This window comes from Leptodactylus fuscus, chromosome 7, assembly GCF_031893055.1.
Source record: "Leptodactylus fuscus isolate aLepFus1 chromosome 7, aLepFus1.hap2, whole genome shotgun sequence".
Lineage (NCBI taxonomy): Eukaryota > Metazoa > Chordata > Amphibia > Anura > Leptodactylidae > Leptodactylus > Leptodactylus fuscus.
In genome coordinates, this window is record NC_134271.1 from 141,477,528 (window position 1) to 141,493,564 (window position 16,037).

General features: G+C 41.7%; 1 protein-coding gene across 1 annotated transcript; it reads right to left on the minus strand.

Annotated features, from left to right (window-relative positions):
* Positions 1 to 2,820: 2,820 nt before the first annotated feature.
* Positions 2,821 to 12,493, minus strand: LOC142214597 (T-lymphocyte surface antigen Ly-9-like). Its single transcript, XM_075283540.1, has 5 exons — positions 12,424 to 12,493; positions 9,368 to 9,691; positions 7,102 to 7,383; positions 3,805 to 3,859; positions 2,821 to 3,025 (listed from the first exon to the last, which is right to left on the minus strand). The coding sequence occupies exons 1-5, from the start codon at positions 12,491 to 12,493 to the stop codon at positions 2,821 to 2,823; spliced, it is 936 nt and encodes a 311-aa protein (XP_075139641.1).
* Positions 12,494 to 16,037: the final 3,544 nt, after the last annotated feature.

The following is a 16,037-nucleotide window of genomic DNA, read 5'->3' on the forward strand; positions in this document are numbered from 1 at the left end:
TAAGCCTAGCCAAGACACCCATGGCTGCCACCCCAACACGGCATTAGGCATTACCTTGGCACAACACTTCGGGGTATAAGTCTATTAACAATCTATTTTAGGTCAGACATTTCATGCAGATCAATACCTTACTATATTTTATTTTACTGCTACAAGGCTCCAAAATCCCATACATAGTCCTAGAGGTAATTGATAAATTGGTAACTGCCTGTGTCCTCCCCTAGGGGGCGCTCAGAGGAATACTGCACACTGTATAACTACCCCAAATGTAAAGCACCATGGAATTAATGGTGCTATATAAATAAATAATAATAATAATAATACTCCAGGTATACAGTCACACATTTATTACAGACTATAATACATTTTCTTACTATTTTAGGCAGAGGACTTCTCTATTACACACTGTACAAACTTGGTTTATCGGTCTTGGTATTGATCCTTGGATGTGCTCATTATAAAACAAGATAATAGAAGGAGAAGGGCAAGAAAAAAGGAGAAGAGGTGATTTTATATGAAATGAAATGGAGTGGTGTCTTATAGAGACTGTGTATTATAGAGACTGTGTATTATAGAGACTGTGTATTATAGAGACTGTGTATTATAGAGACTGTGTATTATAGAGAATGTGTATTATAGAGAATGTGTATTATAGAGACTGTATATTATAGAGACTGTGTATGATAGAGACTGTGTATTATAGAGATTGTGTATTATAGAGAATGAGTATGATAGAGACTGTGTATTATAGAGAATGTGTATTATAGAGACTGTGTATTATAGAGACTGTGTATTATAGAGAATGTGTATTATAGAGAATGTGTATTATAGAGACTGTGTATTATAGAGATTGTGTATTATAGAGAATGAGTATGATAGAGACTGTGTATTATAGAGAATGTGTATTATAGAGACTGTGTATTATAGAGAATCTGTATTATAGAGACTGTGTATTATAGAGATTGTGTATTATAGAGACTGTGTATTATAGAGAATCTGTATTATAGAGACTGTGTATTATAGAGATTGTGTATTATAGAGAATGAGTATGATAGAGACTGTGTATTATAGAGAATGTGTATTATAGAGAATCTGTATTATAGAGACTGTGTATTATAGAGACTGTGTATTATAGAGAATGTGTATTATAAAGACTGTGTATTATAGAGATTGTGTATTATAGAGACTGTGTATGATAGAGACTGTGTATGATAGAGACTGTGTATTATAGAGATTGTGTATTATAGAGAATGTGTATTATAGAGACTGTGTATTATAGAGATTGTGTATTATAGAGACTGTGTATGATAGAGACGGTGTATTATAGAGACTGTGTATTATAGAGAATCTGTATTATAGAGACTGTGTATTATAGAGACTGTGCATTATAGAGACTGTGTATTATAGAGAATGTGTATTATAAAGACTGTGTATTATAGAGACTGTGTATTATAGAGACTGTGCATTATAGAGACTGTGTATGATAGAGACTGTGTATGATAGAGACTGTGTATTATAGAGACTGTGTATTATAGAGACTGTGTATTATAGAAAATGTGTATTATAGAGACTGTGTATTATAGAGACTGTGCATTATAGAGACTGTGCATTATAGAGACTGTGTATTATAAAGACTGTGTATTATAGAGACTGTGTATTATAGAGACTGTGCATTATAGAGACTGTGTATGATAGAGACTGTGTATGATAGAGACTGTGTATTATAGAGACTGTGTATTATAGAGACTGTGTATTATAGAGAATCTGTATTATAGAGACTGTGTATTATAGAGATTGTGTATTATAGAGACTGTGTATTATAGAGAATCTGTATTATAGAGACTGTGTATTATAGAGATTGTGTATTATAGAGAATGAGTATGATAGAGACTGTGTATTATAGAGAATGTGTATTATAGAGAATCTGTATTATAGAGACTGTGTATTATAGAGACTGTGTATTATAGAGAATGTGTATTATAGAGACTGTGTATTATAGAGATTGTGTATTATAGAGACTGTGTATGATAGAGACTGTGTATGATAGAGACTGTGTATTATAGAGATTGTGTATTATAGAGAATGTGTATTATAGAGACTGTGTATTATAGAGATTGTGTATTATAGAGACTGTGTATGATAGAGACGGTGTATTATAGAGACTGTGTATTATAGAGAATCTGTATTATAGAGACTGTGTATTATAGAGACTGTGCATTATAGAGACTGTGTATTATAGAGAATGTGTATTATAAAGACTGTGTATTATAGAGACTGTGTATTATAGAGACTGTGCATTATAGAGACTGTGTATGATAGAGACTGTGTATGATAGAGACTGTGTATTATAGAGACTGTGTATTATAGAGACTGTGTATTATAGAAAATGTGTATTATAGAGACTGTGTATTATAGAGACTGTGCATTATAGAGACTGTGCATTATAGAGACTGTGTATTATAAAGACTGTGTATTATAGAGACTGTGTATTATAGAGACTGTGCATTATAGAGACTGTGTATGATAGAGACTGTGTATGATAGAGACTGTGTATTATAGAGACTGTGTATTATAGAGACTGTGTATTATAGAGACTGTGTATTATAGAGAATGTGTATTATAGAGACTGTGTATTATAGAGACTGTGCATTATAGAGACTGTGTATTATAAAGACTGTGTATTATAGAGACTGTGTATTATAGAGACTGTGCATTATAGAGACTGTGTATTATAGAGATTGTGTATTATAGGGATGGCATCCTCACTGTCCGAGGGACACCATCATGCCAGCTGCCTCTTAGCCTATGTAACCACTAAGCTCATTGCCTCTGTAACCTTTGTGACAATTGCCACTTTTTGAGTAAAGCCTTCTTTAGATTTATCTTCTGTGTCTCCTGTGTGTTTTCTTGAGTAGGGTAAATGTACCAATGATACTCATACTGTAGTATGTAGACTCGCACCTCCCCAACTTGTGGCTCTCTTGATGTTTCCTGCAGCCATCGGGACATGACATAATTTTTTGAGCTGTAAAAAGAGAGAAAAATTAACCATTTGGAATCTGTATTGATGTTGCGGCACAGAACTACACATTTTTGCTTCTCTCAGGCCTGGTTCACATCTACATTCAGTATTCCGTTTGGGGAGTCCGTATGGAAACCCACGAACGGAATTCCAAAAGCATTAAAAAGTGGTGAGCAATGAAAGCACACAGACCCCATAGACTATAATGGGGTCCGTGTGTTTTCCACACAGTGTCCACACGAGTCATGCGGAGAGGAAAGTAATTCATGAAGTCCTTTTCTCTCTGCGTGTTCTGTGCGGATACCGCATGGAAAACACATGAACCCCATTATAGTCTATGGGGTCCGTGTGCTTTCATAAGGTCCTGATACTCTAGGGTTATGCTAATGCTGGTTTGGGGGTATAACTCAGGCTCCAACTCTGAATGGGCACCAACAATCTACACTGGCAATTGGCTACAATGGTCGGATGGAACTCCGGATTGAAGACTCCAAGAACCTCCTTTTATACAGAGACTTTCCTTTAGGGCCGTACCCTTTAGGCAAAATCATCTCCAGAAAGTTTCAAAATAAAAGTGGAGGCGCAATAGCTCAGCACAGTTAAGGTAAGTTCACACAGCAAATTTGGCACCAGTACCAACCATACAAATTCCAATGCAGAAATCTCCATTCACTCCAATCACAGGTTTGGTTAGAATTTGCCCAAAGACCAAAAGAGGACACTTATATTTTTTGCCTAATTATAAAACCAACAGCTGACTACAGTATATAACCCTTCGGTACCGGAGCCTACAGAACACTATAACCAGCTTGTGGACTTGGCTATTTGCTTCTCCTCCTGCAGACACATCAGAGATTATTATATCACATGTTATTCGGGTTATCTGATAATATATTAATCAACCTAAACCATTCTATAATAAAGTTTTGTAACTTTCTATGATACTTTTTGGTTCAGTTTCTCTCCTGTGTCTGGCCCAGACCTTCATCAAGTCTTCTTCCATCGATGACTACTTGTAGATACCTCCAATGCTCCCCATATTGCACCCACTGTGACCAACTGCCTCATTTACATAAACTTCAATGTTTCCACCAGCCCGGATTCAGTGGGACAGTCCTGTGTCCTGTCCCGGTCGGCAGGAGGTATGTCCCTGCTTCAACTCATCTGCATTGGAGGAGAGTTGGATACAATGGTGGAGCAGGAGTCATCCACCTTCTGCTTCACCATTTAGCCCCAGTATGCTTTCGGGAGCTGTAGTCACCATCCTGCCCATAACATATTAACCCAAGCCCTGCAGATACATAGGTTATGGTCACCTAAATATACAGTTTTCCGATTTGGGAATCAGTGACTATTATTTTTGCCAATATGCAAATAAGCTGTATGGTACAAGACTGGAGTTGCCTCTTACCACTTTGGACAACCTAACCAATCTGCTGGGCAGGGTTGATATATTGAGTTCATTGAAAATTACTCTGGCCCTTGGGTCAGCTGCCACCTATACCGGGACTACTCCAAGAGTAACCAACCTGGTGCTCCCTGCAGGGAATACCACATAGATATTGCCCTCTGGAGTAGCCCAAAGCCAAATCAGGGGGATGTCTAAACGGGGCAATCTGTATAATATACATAAAGAGTATAATATCTACCAGCTCTGGGCCATACTACTGTAAATGAGTCACCAGAACTGATGCCAACCACAAGACGAGATAAAGGAAACTCAAACTACTTCTGAAGAAGACAAAACCGTCCTTTGGTTTCCACCATATGCTGCAGACATGATGAGTGGTTTTCTATGTCTACTGTGTGGTCATCGCCTCTCCTCCCCACATAGCTGTCTTATCGACCAGGATGAGATGTATTACAAGAAGGAAGCCGCCCCCACATGTAATATGCAGAATGGTATGGTGCATATTTGGTGCAAGAAAGGTCATTTCCCGAAAACTGGCCTAGTGGGATAGATAAATTCCCCTCACCGTGCTGTCCTATATACGTGCATGTACATAACTGAACCGCAGGACCTTCTGCTCTTCACATGGGCTGTAAGACGTGGAGATTTTACAGTAGATTTGTCTGAAGTGTAAAATCCAGTAGGTGTGAATCCTCCCTAATAATTCAGGTGTAGTTAGATAGGATTAGCCCCAATATCTCTCATCCCTCCATCTCACACTCATTGGGTTTCAGGAAGCTGAGCTATGAGGAGCTGTTTGGTGGATCTCGCTGCCTTTTGCTACCTGTGACCTGAAGGAAGCTCCTTGATTTTGTGGCCGTTGTTCTTCATCCACGTTCATGAAAATACAGAAGCTCTACACGATGGAGACCAAGCCAAAAAGCCCCTCCTATCTCAGCTTCCTGGATCTGTATGGAGGTCACATCTTCACAAGCAGTAATGGTATACACTTCTTCACTTCATCAGGAAACTTGTCAAATATCCTGCGATCGCGGGAGCCGACCTGTTCTTCCGACACCTGGGAGCCTCATGAAGGCTTTCAGGCTTGTCATAGCATTATAGCTATTGAGGCTGGTTTATGACCGGCCTCAATAGCTATGTAGCGAATCTCCCATAGATTGCAATACTGTTGTGTTGCAGTCTATGGGACTTGCAATCAAATGATTGCAGGTTCACACCCCCTGGGGAAAGGAGGGGGGGGGGCACTAAAAAAATAGTAAAAAAAAGTTTTAAAAGAAAACCCTAAAAGTTTAAATCACCCCCCATTTACCTAGAATTCATATACAAGTAAAATATTACTGTGAAACACATACACATTAGGTTTCCCTGTGTATGAAAATGCCCAGTCTACAAAATTATAAAAAGATTTTTCCTGTATGGTGAACGCCAGAAAAAATCAAAAGTGCCGAACCAACGTTACTCAGATACAGTTCAATGAAGAAGAGAAACCACAACAGACACCGATAGAAAAAATCAGTTCTTTTTATAAGAATTGTGGTGACACAATAGACAGGAATAAGGTCACAGACGTTTCACTTGTTCCCACATGTGACTGTATGACTGAGCTCTTGGATTCTTCTTACTGCTCAGCCCCATCTGATTCTTGTGGCTGAGAGATCCTGGAGACGTCTTATGTTGGGGTTGATAGGACCGTCGCTGTATCCTGCACATGGAGCAGTGTCACACTGACTTTACATTGTATTTGATCCCTTTCCTTGCCGACCCCTGGTATCTGCATTATCTATTGAATGTGTCCCCTGGATGCAGATACAAAAAGCTTCACCAGTTTTACAAACCCTTCCTCTACTTCCACCAGGATTTCCCAGTATAACCAGTAATAAAGGAGAGTGGTTGGGCCTGGACAGCATGGCATAGGAGATAAGTTGGAGACAGACCGGCATTGTGTTTCCTACTCCTCTGTAAGTAAGAACCTGCATAGAGAAGGTCACATGGTCCGTTCTGTGCAGGTCCAGAAGCTAGAAAAAGACATGGAAACTGTGAGTTGCTTTAGCCACTATACAGTATACCGTATTGTTTGTCCATCATGGTAGGTTGGAATTGATGGACCCAGTAGAGGGCTGAAGAAATAGTCCAGGTAGTAACACAATACAGGACCTAAGGCAGTTCAGTCCAAGTGTATTCTAGTTGTCCTTCCATGAAATGTGTTTGAAGACTGGCCCATCTTAGATATAGGAGATAGAAGAGAAGTCACTTCTTCATTGTTGTTTCATGTCTTCAGATAATGCACTGCCACCACCGATAAGGAGAGAATGGCGAGAAGTGGAAGATAGATGGAGAGTTTTATCCAGCACGTATTGTCTACAATAACTAAGGAGAAGATGGTTAGAATATTAGCCAAAACTGTGATTCCATGAAGCTATTATGTTTACTATAGCATTAATATTGCACATAGGGTGGAGACTGGAGTCTTATCTACATCCATGGGTGGCTGGTTCTATACATGTCTTATTAGCCGTGAGGAACATATTGTGAGTAGTTGTATATATACTGAGCAAAATGTAAACCCGTCTTATAATGTTATCTGTGGACTGTCATGGTGACAGAGATCACTTATATGGAGTTTCCAGATGTGTCCACCATACTCTCCTACCTCAAGATAACATCTTACCTGGAAAGTTACACATCTCTTGTACTCGGACAGAGACATTCTTCTGGTCGGCTGGGTTGTGGACTATACACAGAAGTTCCATGTCCTGGTGGTCCCGTGGTACTGAGATTTGGATGAAGCTCATATTATTATACATTCGATACCCAGAGTCCCGGTGTTTGTATTTCCATGTATAGGAGAAAGCTGATGTATATGATGGGGCAGAGCAATGAAGAGTGACATTACACCGGTCTGAGGTGTTCTCCTTCACTTCAGTCCTTATACTTGCATTGTGAATGGGCTCTGTAATAAGAAAAGAGTAACATTACGTCTGTCTATGATGTCTATGATGTTCTTCACTTTATTCCACATTGATGGAGAAGGAACAGGTCCTATAAATAAAATACATCAGTCATAAGATGACCATAGACATGACATGGATGTTGCCGTGCCATTATAATAACATCCGTCCCCCACTATGGTGCACTATACATTATGTAATACACAGACGTGCCGTACATTATGTGGGTATCGGTGTCACATGGTATAATATCATACCTCTCAACTTTTGAAAAGTAGAAAGAGGGACAAAATGTGCGGCGCGCGCAGCGCGCCTCGACAAATTTGGATCCGCCCACTTTTATGTTGATTCCGCCCATTCTTATTGATTTTTCACGTGCTCCCACACAGTATAATCCTCCTACAGTCACCCGTAAATTATATGTCCCCCCTCTATCTCTCCCCCAGTTTCATATTCACCCTTCATCTGCCCCCAGTTTCATGTCCCTCCTCTATCTTTGCCCCCAGTTTCATGTCCCCACATCTCTGTCCCCAGATTCATGTCTTCTCCATCTCTACCCCCAGATTCATGTCACCCATCTCTGCCCCCAGATTCATGTCCGCACATCTCTGCCCCCAGATTCATGTCCCCACATCTCTGCACCCAGATTCATGTCCCCTCCATCTCTGCCCCCAGATTCATGTCCCCTCCATCTCTGCCCCCAGATTCATATCCCCCATCTCTGCCCCCAGATTCATGTCCGCACATCTCTGCCCCCAGATTCATATCCCCCATCTCTGCCCCCAGATTCATGTCCTCTCCATCTCTGCCCCCAGATTCATGTCCGCACATCTCTGCCCCCAGATTCATATCCCCCCATCTCTGCCCCCAGATTCATATCCCCCCATCTCTGCCCCCAGATTCATATCCCCCCCATCTCTGCCCCAGATTCCTGTCCCCCAATCTCTTCCCCCAGATTCATGTCCCCCCATCTCTACCCCCAGATTCATGTCCCCTCCATCTCTGCCCCCAGAGTCATGTCCCTCCATCTCTGCCCCCAGATTCATGTCCCCCATCTCTGCCCCCAGATTCATGTCCTCTCCATCTCTGCCCCCAGATTCATGTCCCCTCCATCTCTGCCCCCAGATTCATGTCCCTCATCTCTGCCCCCAGATTCATGTCCCTCCATCTCTGCCCCCAGATTCATGTCCTCTCCATCTCTGCCCCCAGATTCATGTCCCCTCCATCTCTGCCCCCAGAGTCATGTCCCTCCATCTCTGCCCCCAGATTCATGTCCCCCCATCTCTGCCCCCAGATTCATGTCCCCTCCATCTCTGCCCCCAGATTCATGTCCCCTCCATCTCTGCCCCCAGATTCATGTCCCCCCACATCTCTGCCCACAGTTTCATGTCCCTCCATCTCTGCTCCCAGTGTCATGTCGTCGTCCCCTTCACCCCAGTTTCATTTTCCACCTCAATGTGTACACACATTAAACTCACCTTTTCTTCGCTCCCCCGACGCTCTCTCTAAAGTCTCACTAATGCTGTTGTAGGTGTGAGGTGATGACGTCACAGCCACTAGCCGGAGTGCAGCGGCAAAGCAAGGAGCTGAGCTGTGACAGCACCTCGCTTTAGTTGCGTATGTATTCAACTCAGATCTGAATCCTCCGGACGCATATCTGAGTTGAAATCGGGACATACCTCCCTCCAACCGGGACCGCGGGACACGTCACCGAAATCGTGAATGTCCCGCGGAAATCAGGACGGTTGGGAGGTATGTAATATATAACCAAGGCCTTAACCTTGGCCTAATAACACTAGGAATAAAGAGCTGGTCTCGGGAAACATGGAGGAAAGTAGGAGAGGGTATGTGTAATATACAGGTAGTTCTAGAGGTCTATAGGGGGCAGGTGGTATATTGAGGTAGTGGTAAAAATGGGGGAGGGGGATTAGTAATGTATGTTGTTTAAATGACCCCAGATACTGTGCAGTCAATGTGAATACATACCATAGACAGTGACCGTAAATGAGGAGGATTGTAATCTTCCATTTATATCTATAACTTCTATACTGTACATCCCGCTGTACGCCATTGTCAGATCCTTTATGATCAATGTAAATAAGTCATCAGATATTAGTAGACGATTCCTGAACTGAGAAGGATATAGAAAATAAGGTTTCCTAGTAGTGTCCAGGATTGTGATACGTTCTCCATTATTATATTTCCAGGCAATAAATGTTACTGTTTCCATCTTGTGTGAAGGAGAATACGTAAGAGTGACAGATCCGTGTAGTACGGCCGGCTTGTGGACTTGGATATTTGCTTCTCCTCCTGCAGACACATCAGAGATTATTATGTCACATGTTATATTAAGACATATAAATCAATATATTATAATATTCTGCAACTTCCTAATATAACTTTATTCCATTTCCTACTATTTCTTAGACCTCTGCTTCGTGTTAGTGAATCGAATCCCCCTCATAGGGGTCACAGGGCTTATGCTAATAGTCAGGCTTAGTTCCCCATCCCAAATATAGGAAGTATCTGACTTCAATCAATTTCTTCAGATGTAGACTACATTGGAATCGTGGGTCAGAATGGGCGCCCACTTTTCCTAGAGCTCTGGGACCCCGGCGCTGACTCTTGGCTCTGCTCTATCACCTTTCTCTATGAAATCTTTGGCAAGAGCTGACGGCATCAGTCCCAAAGGTGTCATGTCTGTAAATTCATGTCACATTATGTAAATTCTAGAGAAACCCATCAACCAATACAGCGCCAACTAGAGCCCCAACATAGTACAACACTCCATCCCCCAACGCATGATGAGAGTCCTCACCATAAGCAATACTAAAAGAGCATCAGTGGTGACCCCGGGCTCATGACACCACCAGAAGAGTAGAGATGAGCGAGTAGTGTTCGATCGAGTAGGTCTTCGATCGAATACTATGGTACTCAAGATACTCGTACTCGATCGAGCACTACTAGCTGTTCAAAGATTAAGGTTCGATGCAGAACCAGCGTTGATTGGCAGAATGCTATACATTCTGCCAATCAACGCTGGTTCTTCTCTTACCTTTAGAAGTCTTCTCCGTGCAGCGTCCCTGCGACGTCTTCCGGCTGGAATTCACTCTGCCTAGGCATCCGGCCTAGGCAGAGCCGACTGCGCATGCGCGGGCATGCCCTCGTATGCGCAGTCGGCTCTGCTCAGGTGTCGGGTCGAACAGAGCCGACCGCGCATGCGCAGTCGGCTCTGCCTAGGCCCCGATACCTAGGCAGAGTGAATTCCAGCCGGAAGACGCTGCGAGGGCGCTGCGCCGGGAGAAGACTATAATGTTATCGAATTTGGCGTACCCCTGAAACGAGCATTTCCCCCCATAGACTATAATGGGGTTCGAAATCCGTTCGAACAGTCAAACAGTGTGCAGCTGTTCGAATCGGATTTCGAACCTCGGACATTTTAATGTTCGCTCATCTCTACAGAAGAGTATTGGATGTTGCGAGGAGGCCCAAAACAGGTGATTATAAATGGTTCTTTGGTTTTTTTCACCTCCCCTGGGCCTCGAAGATGTATCCACCATTGTTTAGTTTCGTTAAAAACCAAATAGTTTAGAATATTGGGGTTGAACCGGCTTGGATGGCCACGATCATAACATTCGAACACCCAAAAGTAAAAAGTGAAAAAAATCAACCAAAAGATCAATTCCCCAATATTTTGCTGGGATATGTAGCAGTGTCCGTGTTGTGTACAGATCTCCACTAGAGTTGAGCGATTGGGATCGGAAAAGATCAGATTCCGATCGGCGATCGAGTAAATTTCACGATCGCGATCGGAATTCCGACCCGATCTTTTCCAGTGGGATCGAGATCGGAGGTTATCTCAAGATCGGCTCAACCCAAAAGTGACTTTTCCCATAGAAAAGCAATGACTAGGTTTGAAGATCGGGATCGGAAAAGATCGGATCCCGATCAGCGATCGAGCAAATTTCACGATCGAGATTGGGATCGAGATCGGCTGGAAAATGATCGGAAATCGGATTTTAAAATCGATCTTGAAATCTCAAGATCGGCTCAACCCTAATCTCCACATCTTATTTATCTTAGTTACTATAGACACAAAACCACTTCTGTCTTTTCCAAAAAACCGCAAGGTCTATATATATAATTACTGAGCCAACAAGACAGGAAATGTGTGGTTGGGGGATGCTGGTAACGGGAAGCGACCACTCTTCCGGCAAGACTTACATATACACATGTATATTACCTACATGAAGAATTCTCCTCTAAGTGGTTGAGACTTGTAGTTCTGGTACATGATATCGCAGACAATATGAAGATCCATTTCGAGTTTGGGATTAGAAAGATTTAATAAAACACTTTAGGAAGACCTGAAAACGTTCCAAATATTTGCCCCGTAACTACATCTTAATATTTTGGTAGTGAGGACATCTGATCTCCACCACCATTGATATGACCATCACTGAGGTCCATGTGTGATCACTCAGCCTAGAGTAGAAGGGCTAGAGGATGGTAATACGGTGGCCTTAACAATCCATACACAGACACCCTCCATATTAGCCTTCTTTGGCGTACCCAGGTATGTCCGCCAGTATGACCCACAATACTCAACCGAGTGTTACAAATGAATTTCAATGGAAGAGGAGCCAACAGAATTGACATGGACATCTGAGTCAAGTCTAAGGGGCCAAATGCTCAGTAGAGTGTCAATGCCCATTCTTTTGGTTGTTTGAAGTCTCTACTTATAGTATGGTCTGACATATCTCTTTATAAGTGATATACCGTATATACTCGAGTATAAGCCGACCCGAATATAAGCCAAGGCCCCTAATTTTACCACAAAAAGCTGGGAAAACTTATTGACTCGAGTATAAGCCGAGGGGGGAAATGCAGCAGCTACTGGAAAATTTCAAAGATTAAAATGGCCAGAGTTTTTGGGTATATATATATATATATATATATATATATATATATATATATATATATATATACAGTATTCATCTTGCCCCTATAAGATGCAATATAATAAATAAAACATGACCCACCTAGCACCAGTAAGATCACGGCAGTAAACAGAAGAGCGTAGATGTTTCTCGCTGGATCCTGGAGCTTCATGGTGATGAGTAGAGGACCTCCTTGGTGGTGACTGAAGACGTAAATGAGACACGAAGATGTGAGAGAGAAATGGCTGCAGTAACCACATAACCTCACAAGACTGAGAAGCTAAGAGGGTGTTAGAAGTCTTGAGATGGTGTGAGGGCGGCTGACATCATCTTCACAGGAAAGACAAAATATTTTTTTCATCTAGAGAAATTTTGGCTCACTTCTCCATTCTCAGAGCCTTATAAGGGCTTCATTTTTGCGGGACGCGTTGTACTTTGTAGTGGTATCGTTTAATGTCTCATACAATGAACTGGGAAGGTGGAAAAGAAAATCAGAATGGGGAGGAATAAGAGAGAACGTTTGTGAGAATTTCTTCCAGGCTTCATTTTACAGCGTTCATTGCGCAGCCATATTTACTTGTTTTCTGCGGATCGCTACGATTACGGCAATACCAAATTTACTGTATACCAGAGATATATGTGTATGTGTGTTTTTCTTTATATTTATATCTGATCTAGGTAAAGGGTGATTTGAACTTTTTTTTATTTAAAGTTTTTATATTTTTTTTAACTTTTCTCTTTAGACCCCAGGGAATTAGTGAATACACTAATGCATTGCAGTCTTCTGTAAAAATCCATAGACTTCTATTATAGTCTGTCTAGCTAAAAAAGTAAAGCTCACTAGGAAAAAACAAGCCCCTGCACAACCTCTTGAACAGAAAAATATTAAAAAGTCATGGGCCTCAAACTATGGAGATACGATGTATAAAAAAATAAATAGCACTGACCCATTGTGGCACTAAGGGGTTAATTCATCCTACAATATAGCCCTTTATAATTTATGAAAATGGTTAGTTTTGGTGTCGCTGCTTTCCAAAACTTTTCCATCGACGGAGTTGCTTGTTTTTTGTGGGATGGGTGAATATGACTTTTTCACCATTTTTATGGCATGTTTTAGGGGATTGAATTAATAGAAAGGGGTTTTTTTTCAACAACCTACCCTGTATGGGGTAAAGAACAGGGAATTTATTATTGGTGTCTGGTTCTCTCCGTCTTACAGTGCAGACATTGTTGCTTCTTCCATGTACAGGCCTTGCACGTCTTTCCAGGACACACTGACTGATTTCTTCCTGTCCAGGACGGCAGAGATTTCTCACCAGTTCTCCAGACTTTGGCTCCGGTTCCCTCTACTGGACATATTGTAGTAAACACATTGCACAGGCTTATAGGCAGTAGACTGCGTGGTTCGATAACATATCATAATTACCCTTCCTTAGTTCTAATAAATAAGGACCAGGACAACAGAATTTCTCTTATTTGTGTGGGTAGAGGTCGGCCACAGCTTGTTTATTATTTATAAAACACCGTAACTAATGCAACAATGTAAACACTTTAATGTAAACAAACAATATAAGATATTAGAGGATAGCCCAGGCCCCATCTCCCCGTCTAGACACCTTGATAGTACTTAAGGGTTAAAAAGGTTAGTAAAAAATACAGAAGCGCGCACTGACACCTACTGCTCACCGGTCCGCATGACTTAGATTTATTTACACCCGTGTTCTGCAAATAACACTGACGCCTTGTGGTCATTACTAGATATGACATGCCCAGCTTTATATTAGATGTGGATTTTGCAGGATGCGCATTACATGGTTGTACAAAGAATTGTCTAATAGAAGGGACATTGATAAAATAGAATACACTTGTTTTCTTGTACACTTGAGTCCAGGGCAATAAGATTATGACTAAGTTCATTGGTTCAATTCCTTTTCAACCTGGGAGACTTTTTGGAGAAACATTGGATCAGCTTTCGGAAGCTAATAAGAAGGCGAGAGCTCTAGTCTTTCCTTAGAGCAAGGGAAGCGTTAAACCTTGTCTCCCGTATCAGAAAAGATACAACTTGTTCCTGAAGAGAGGGAATAATAGATGAATTGACCGGGGTAGCCACTATCAAAAATTCAGATCCACTACCTCAGAAAAATTAAAGAAAAAACATGAAGATACAGGAGATGTTTGACATCAGGACTTGCCAAGCCTAATATTTGAGCAAGCACGGTGGAATCAGAAGCAAGTTACTGCTGGACTTAAAAAAGTACTCCTGAATACTCGAGTGGATCTTCTGAGCTGGACAATACTCAGACTATCAAAGTAGGAACTAAATCTCAAATATTTTTATCTTCTAACAGACAGATGGGGAATGCCACAGATAGCCATTTTTCCTCTGGTCCAGAAACTTCTGCAGAACATGTTGATGGAAGGTCCATCACTTATAATAATAGCAATGTTCTGGTTTCCTCTATTATTGCAAATTTCAAACAGCGAACAGTGGCCTCTTCCCCGATATCCAGATCAGTTAATCCAGAAAGGTCTGTTCCATCCAGAGTCGAGAAAACTCCATCTCTCAGATTGGTTTGTGAAGGGTCAAGACTAGGGTTGAGCGATCGTATTTGGAAAAGATCGGATACCGATCGGCAATCGAGAAAATTTCACAATTGCGATCGGAATTCCGAACACGATCTTTTTAGGTGGGATCGAGATCGGTGATTATTTCCCACAATGCTTTGCTACTGGCCAAGGATTGTGGGAAAAGCTAACAATGTTAGCCTTCACACTGAGTATACGTGCCGCTCATTCTGAGCGGAGTGTATACTCAGTGTGAAGGATCCACTGCAGTTCCATAGGAATGAATGGAAGCAGCTGACACCCAGCCTCAACCCCCTGCGCACCGGCTGCGTCCATTCATTCTAATGGGAGACTAGCTAACATCTCTAGTAGCTACTTACCTGCAGAGATGACTGGTCCAGTGCCCGGTGTTCCCGTTCTTCTTCACCTCCCAGGTTAGTGTTAAAGAGCTAGGAAGAAGGCGGGGCTTGTGGCTTAGGAGAGTGTGGGCGGGTACAGGGTGGGTACACTCTCCTAACCTGGGAGACAGGGGGCAGCGAGGCGAAGAAGAACAAGAACACCGGGCACCAGACCAGCCATCTCTGCAGGTAAGTAGACACCAGGGGGGACTAAGTAGCCAGAGGATTAAAAAAAAATCCTTTGGCTACTTAGTGATTAAAAAAAAATCACTACACAGCGTGAATTCTAATAATTAAAGCGTTCAATTGTTAGATTCCATGCTGTGTAGTGAATAGGATTGTTTTTAAAATCCGATCTCCGATTAGTAAAAAAAAATCCCATTGACTTGCATTGGGATCGGAATTGGGATCGAGATCGGGTTCGAATGAAAAATGATTGGAAATCGGATTTCAAAATCGTTCCTGAAAAGTCAAGATCGGCTCAACTTTAGTCAAGACTGGAAAACAGGGTTTTCTATATCAGTAATTTATTCTCTATTGGCAGTCATAAGGACTCTACAAATAAGACTTTATAAAATATGGTCTAAATTTTCAAGCCAGGTTCCTAAAATTATGTAAAGGGGCTTTTCTAGTAGCCAAATATCTGCTAAATGGCTAGAAGAGCTATTGGCCTTATCCTTAAGAGGCTCGTACTTAAGATTCTTGCCAAATGGGTTTCTCCTGAGAACGTTGCCAAGTTTCATACCTAAAGTT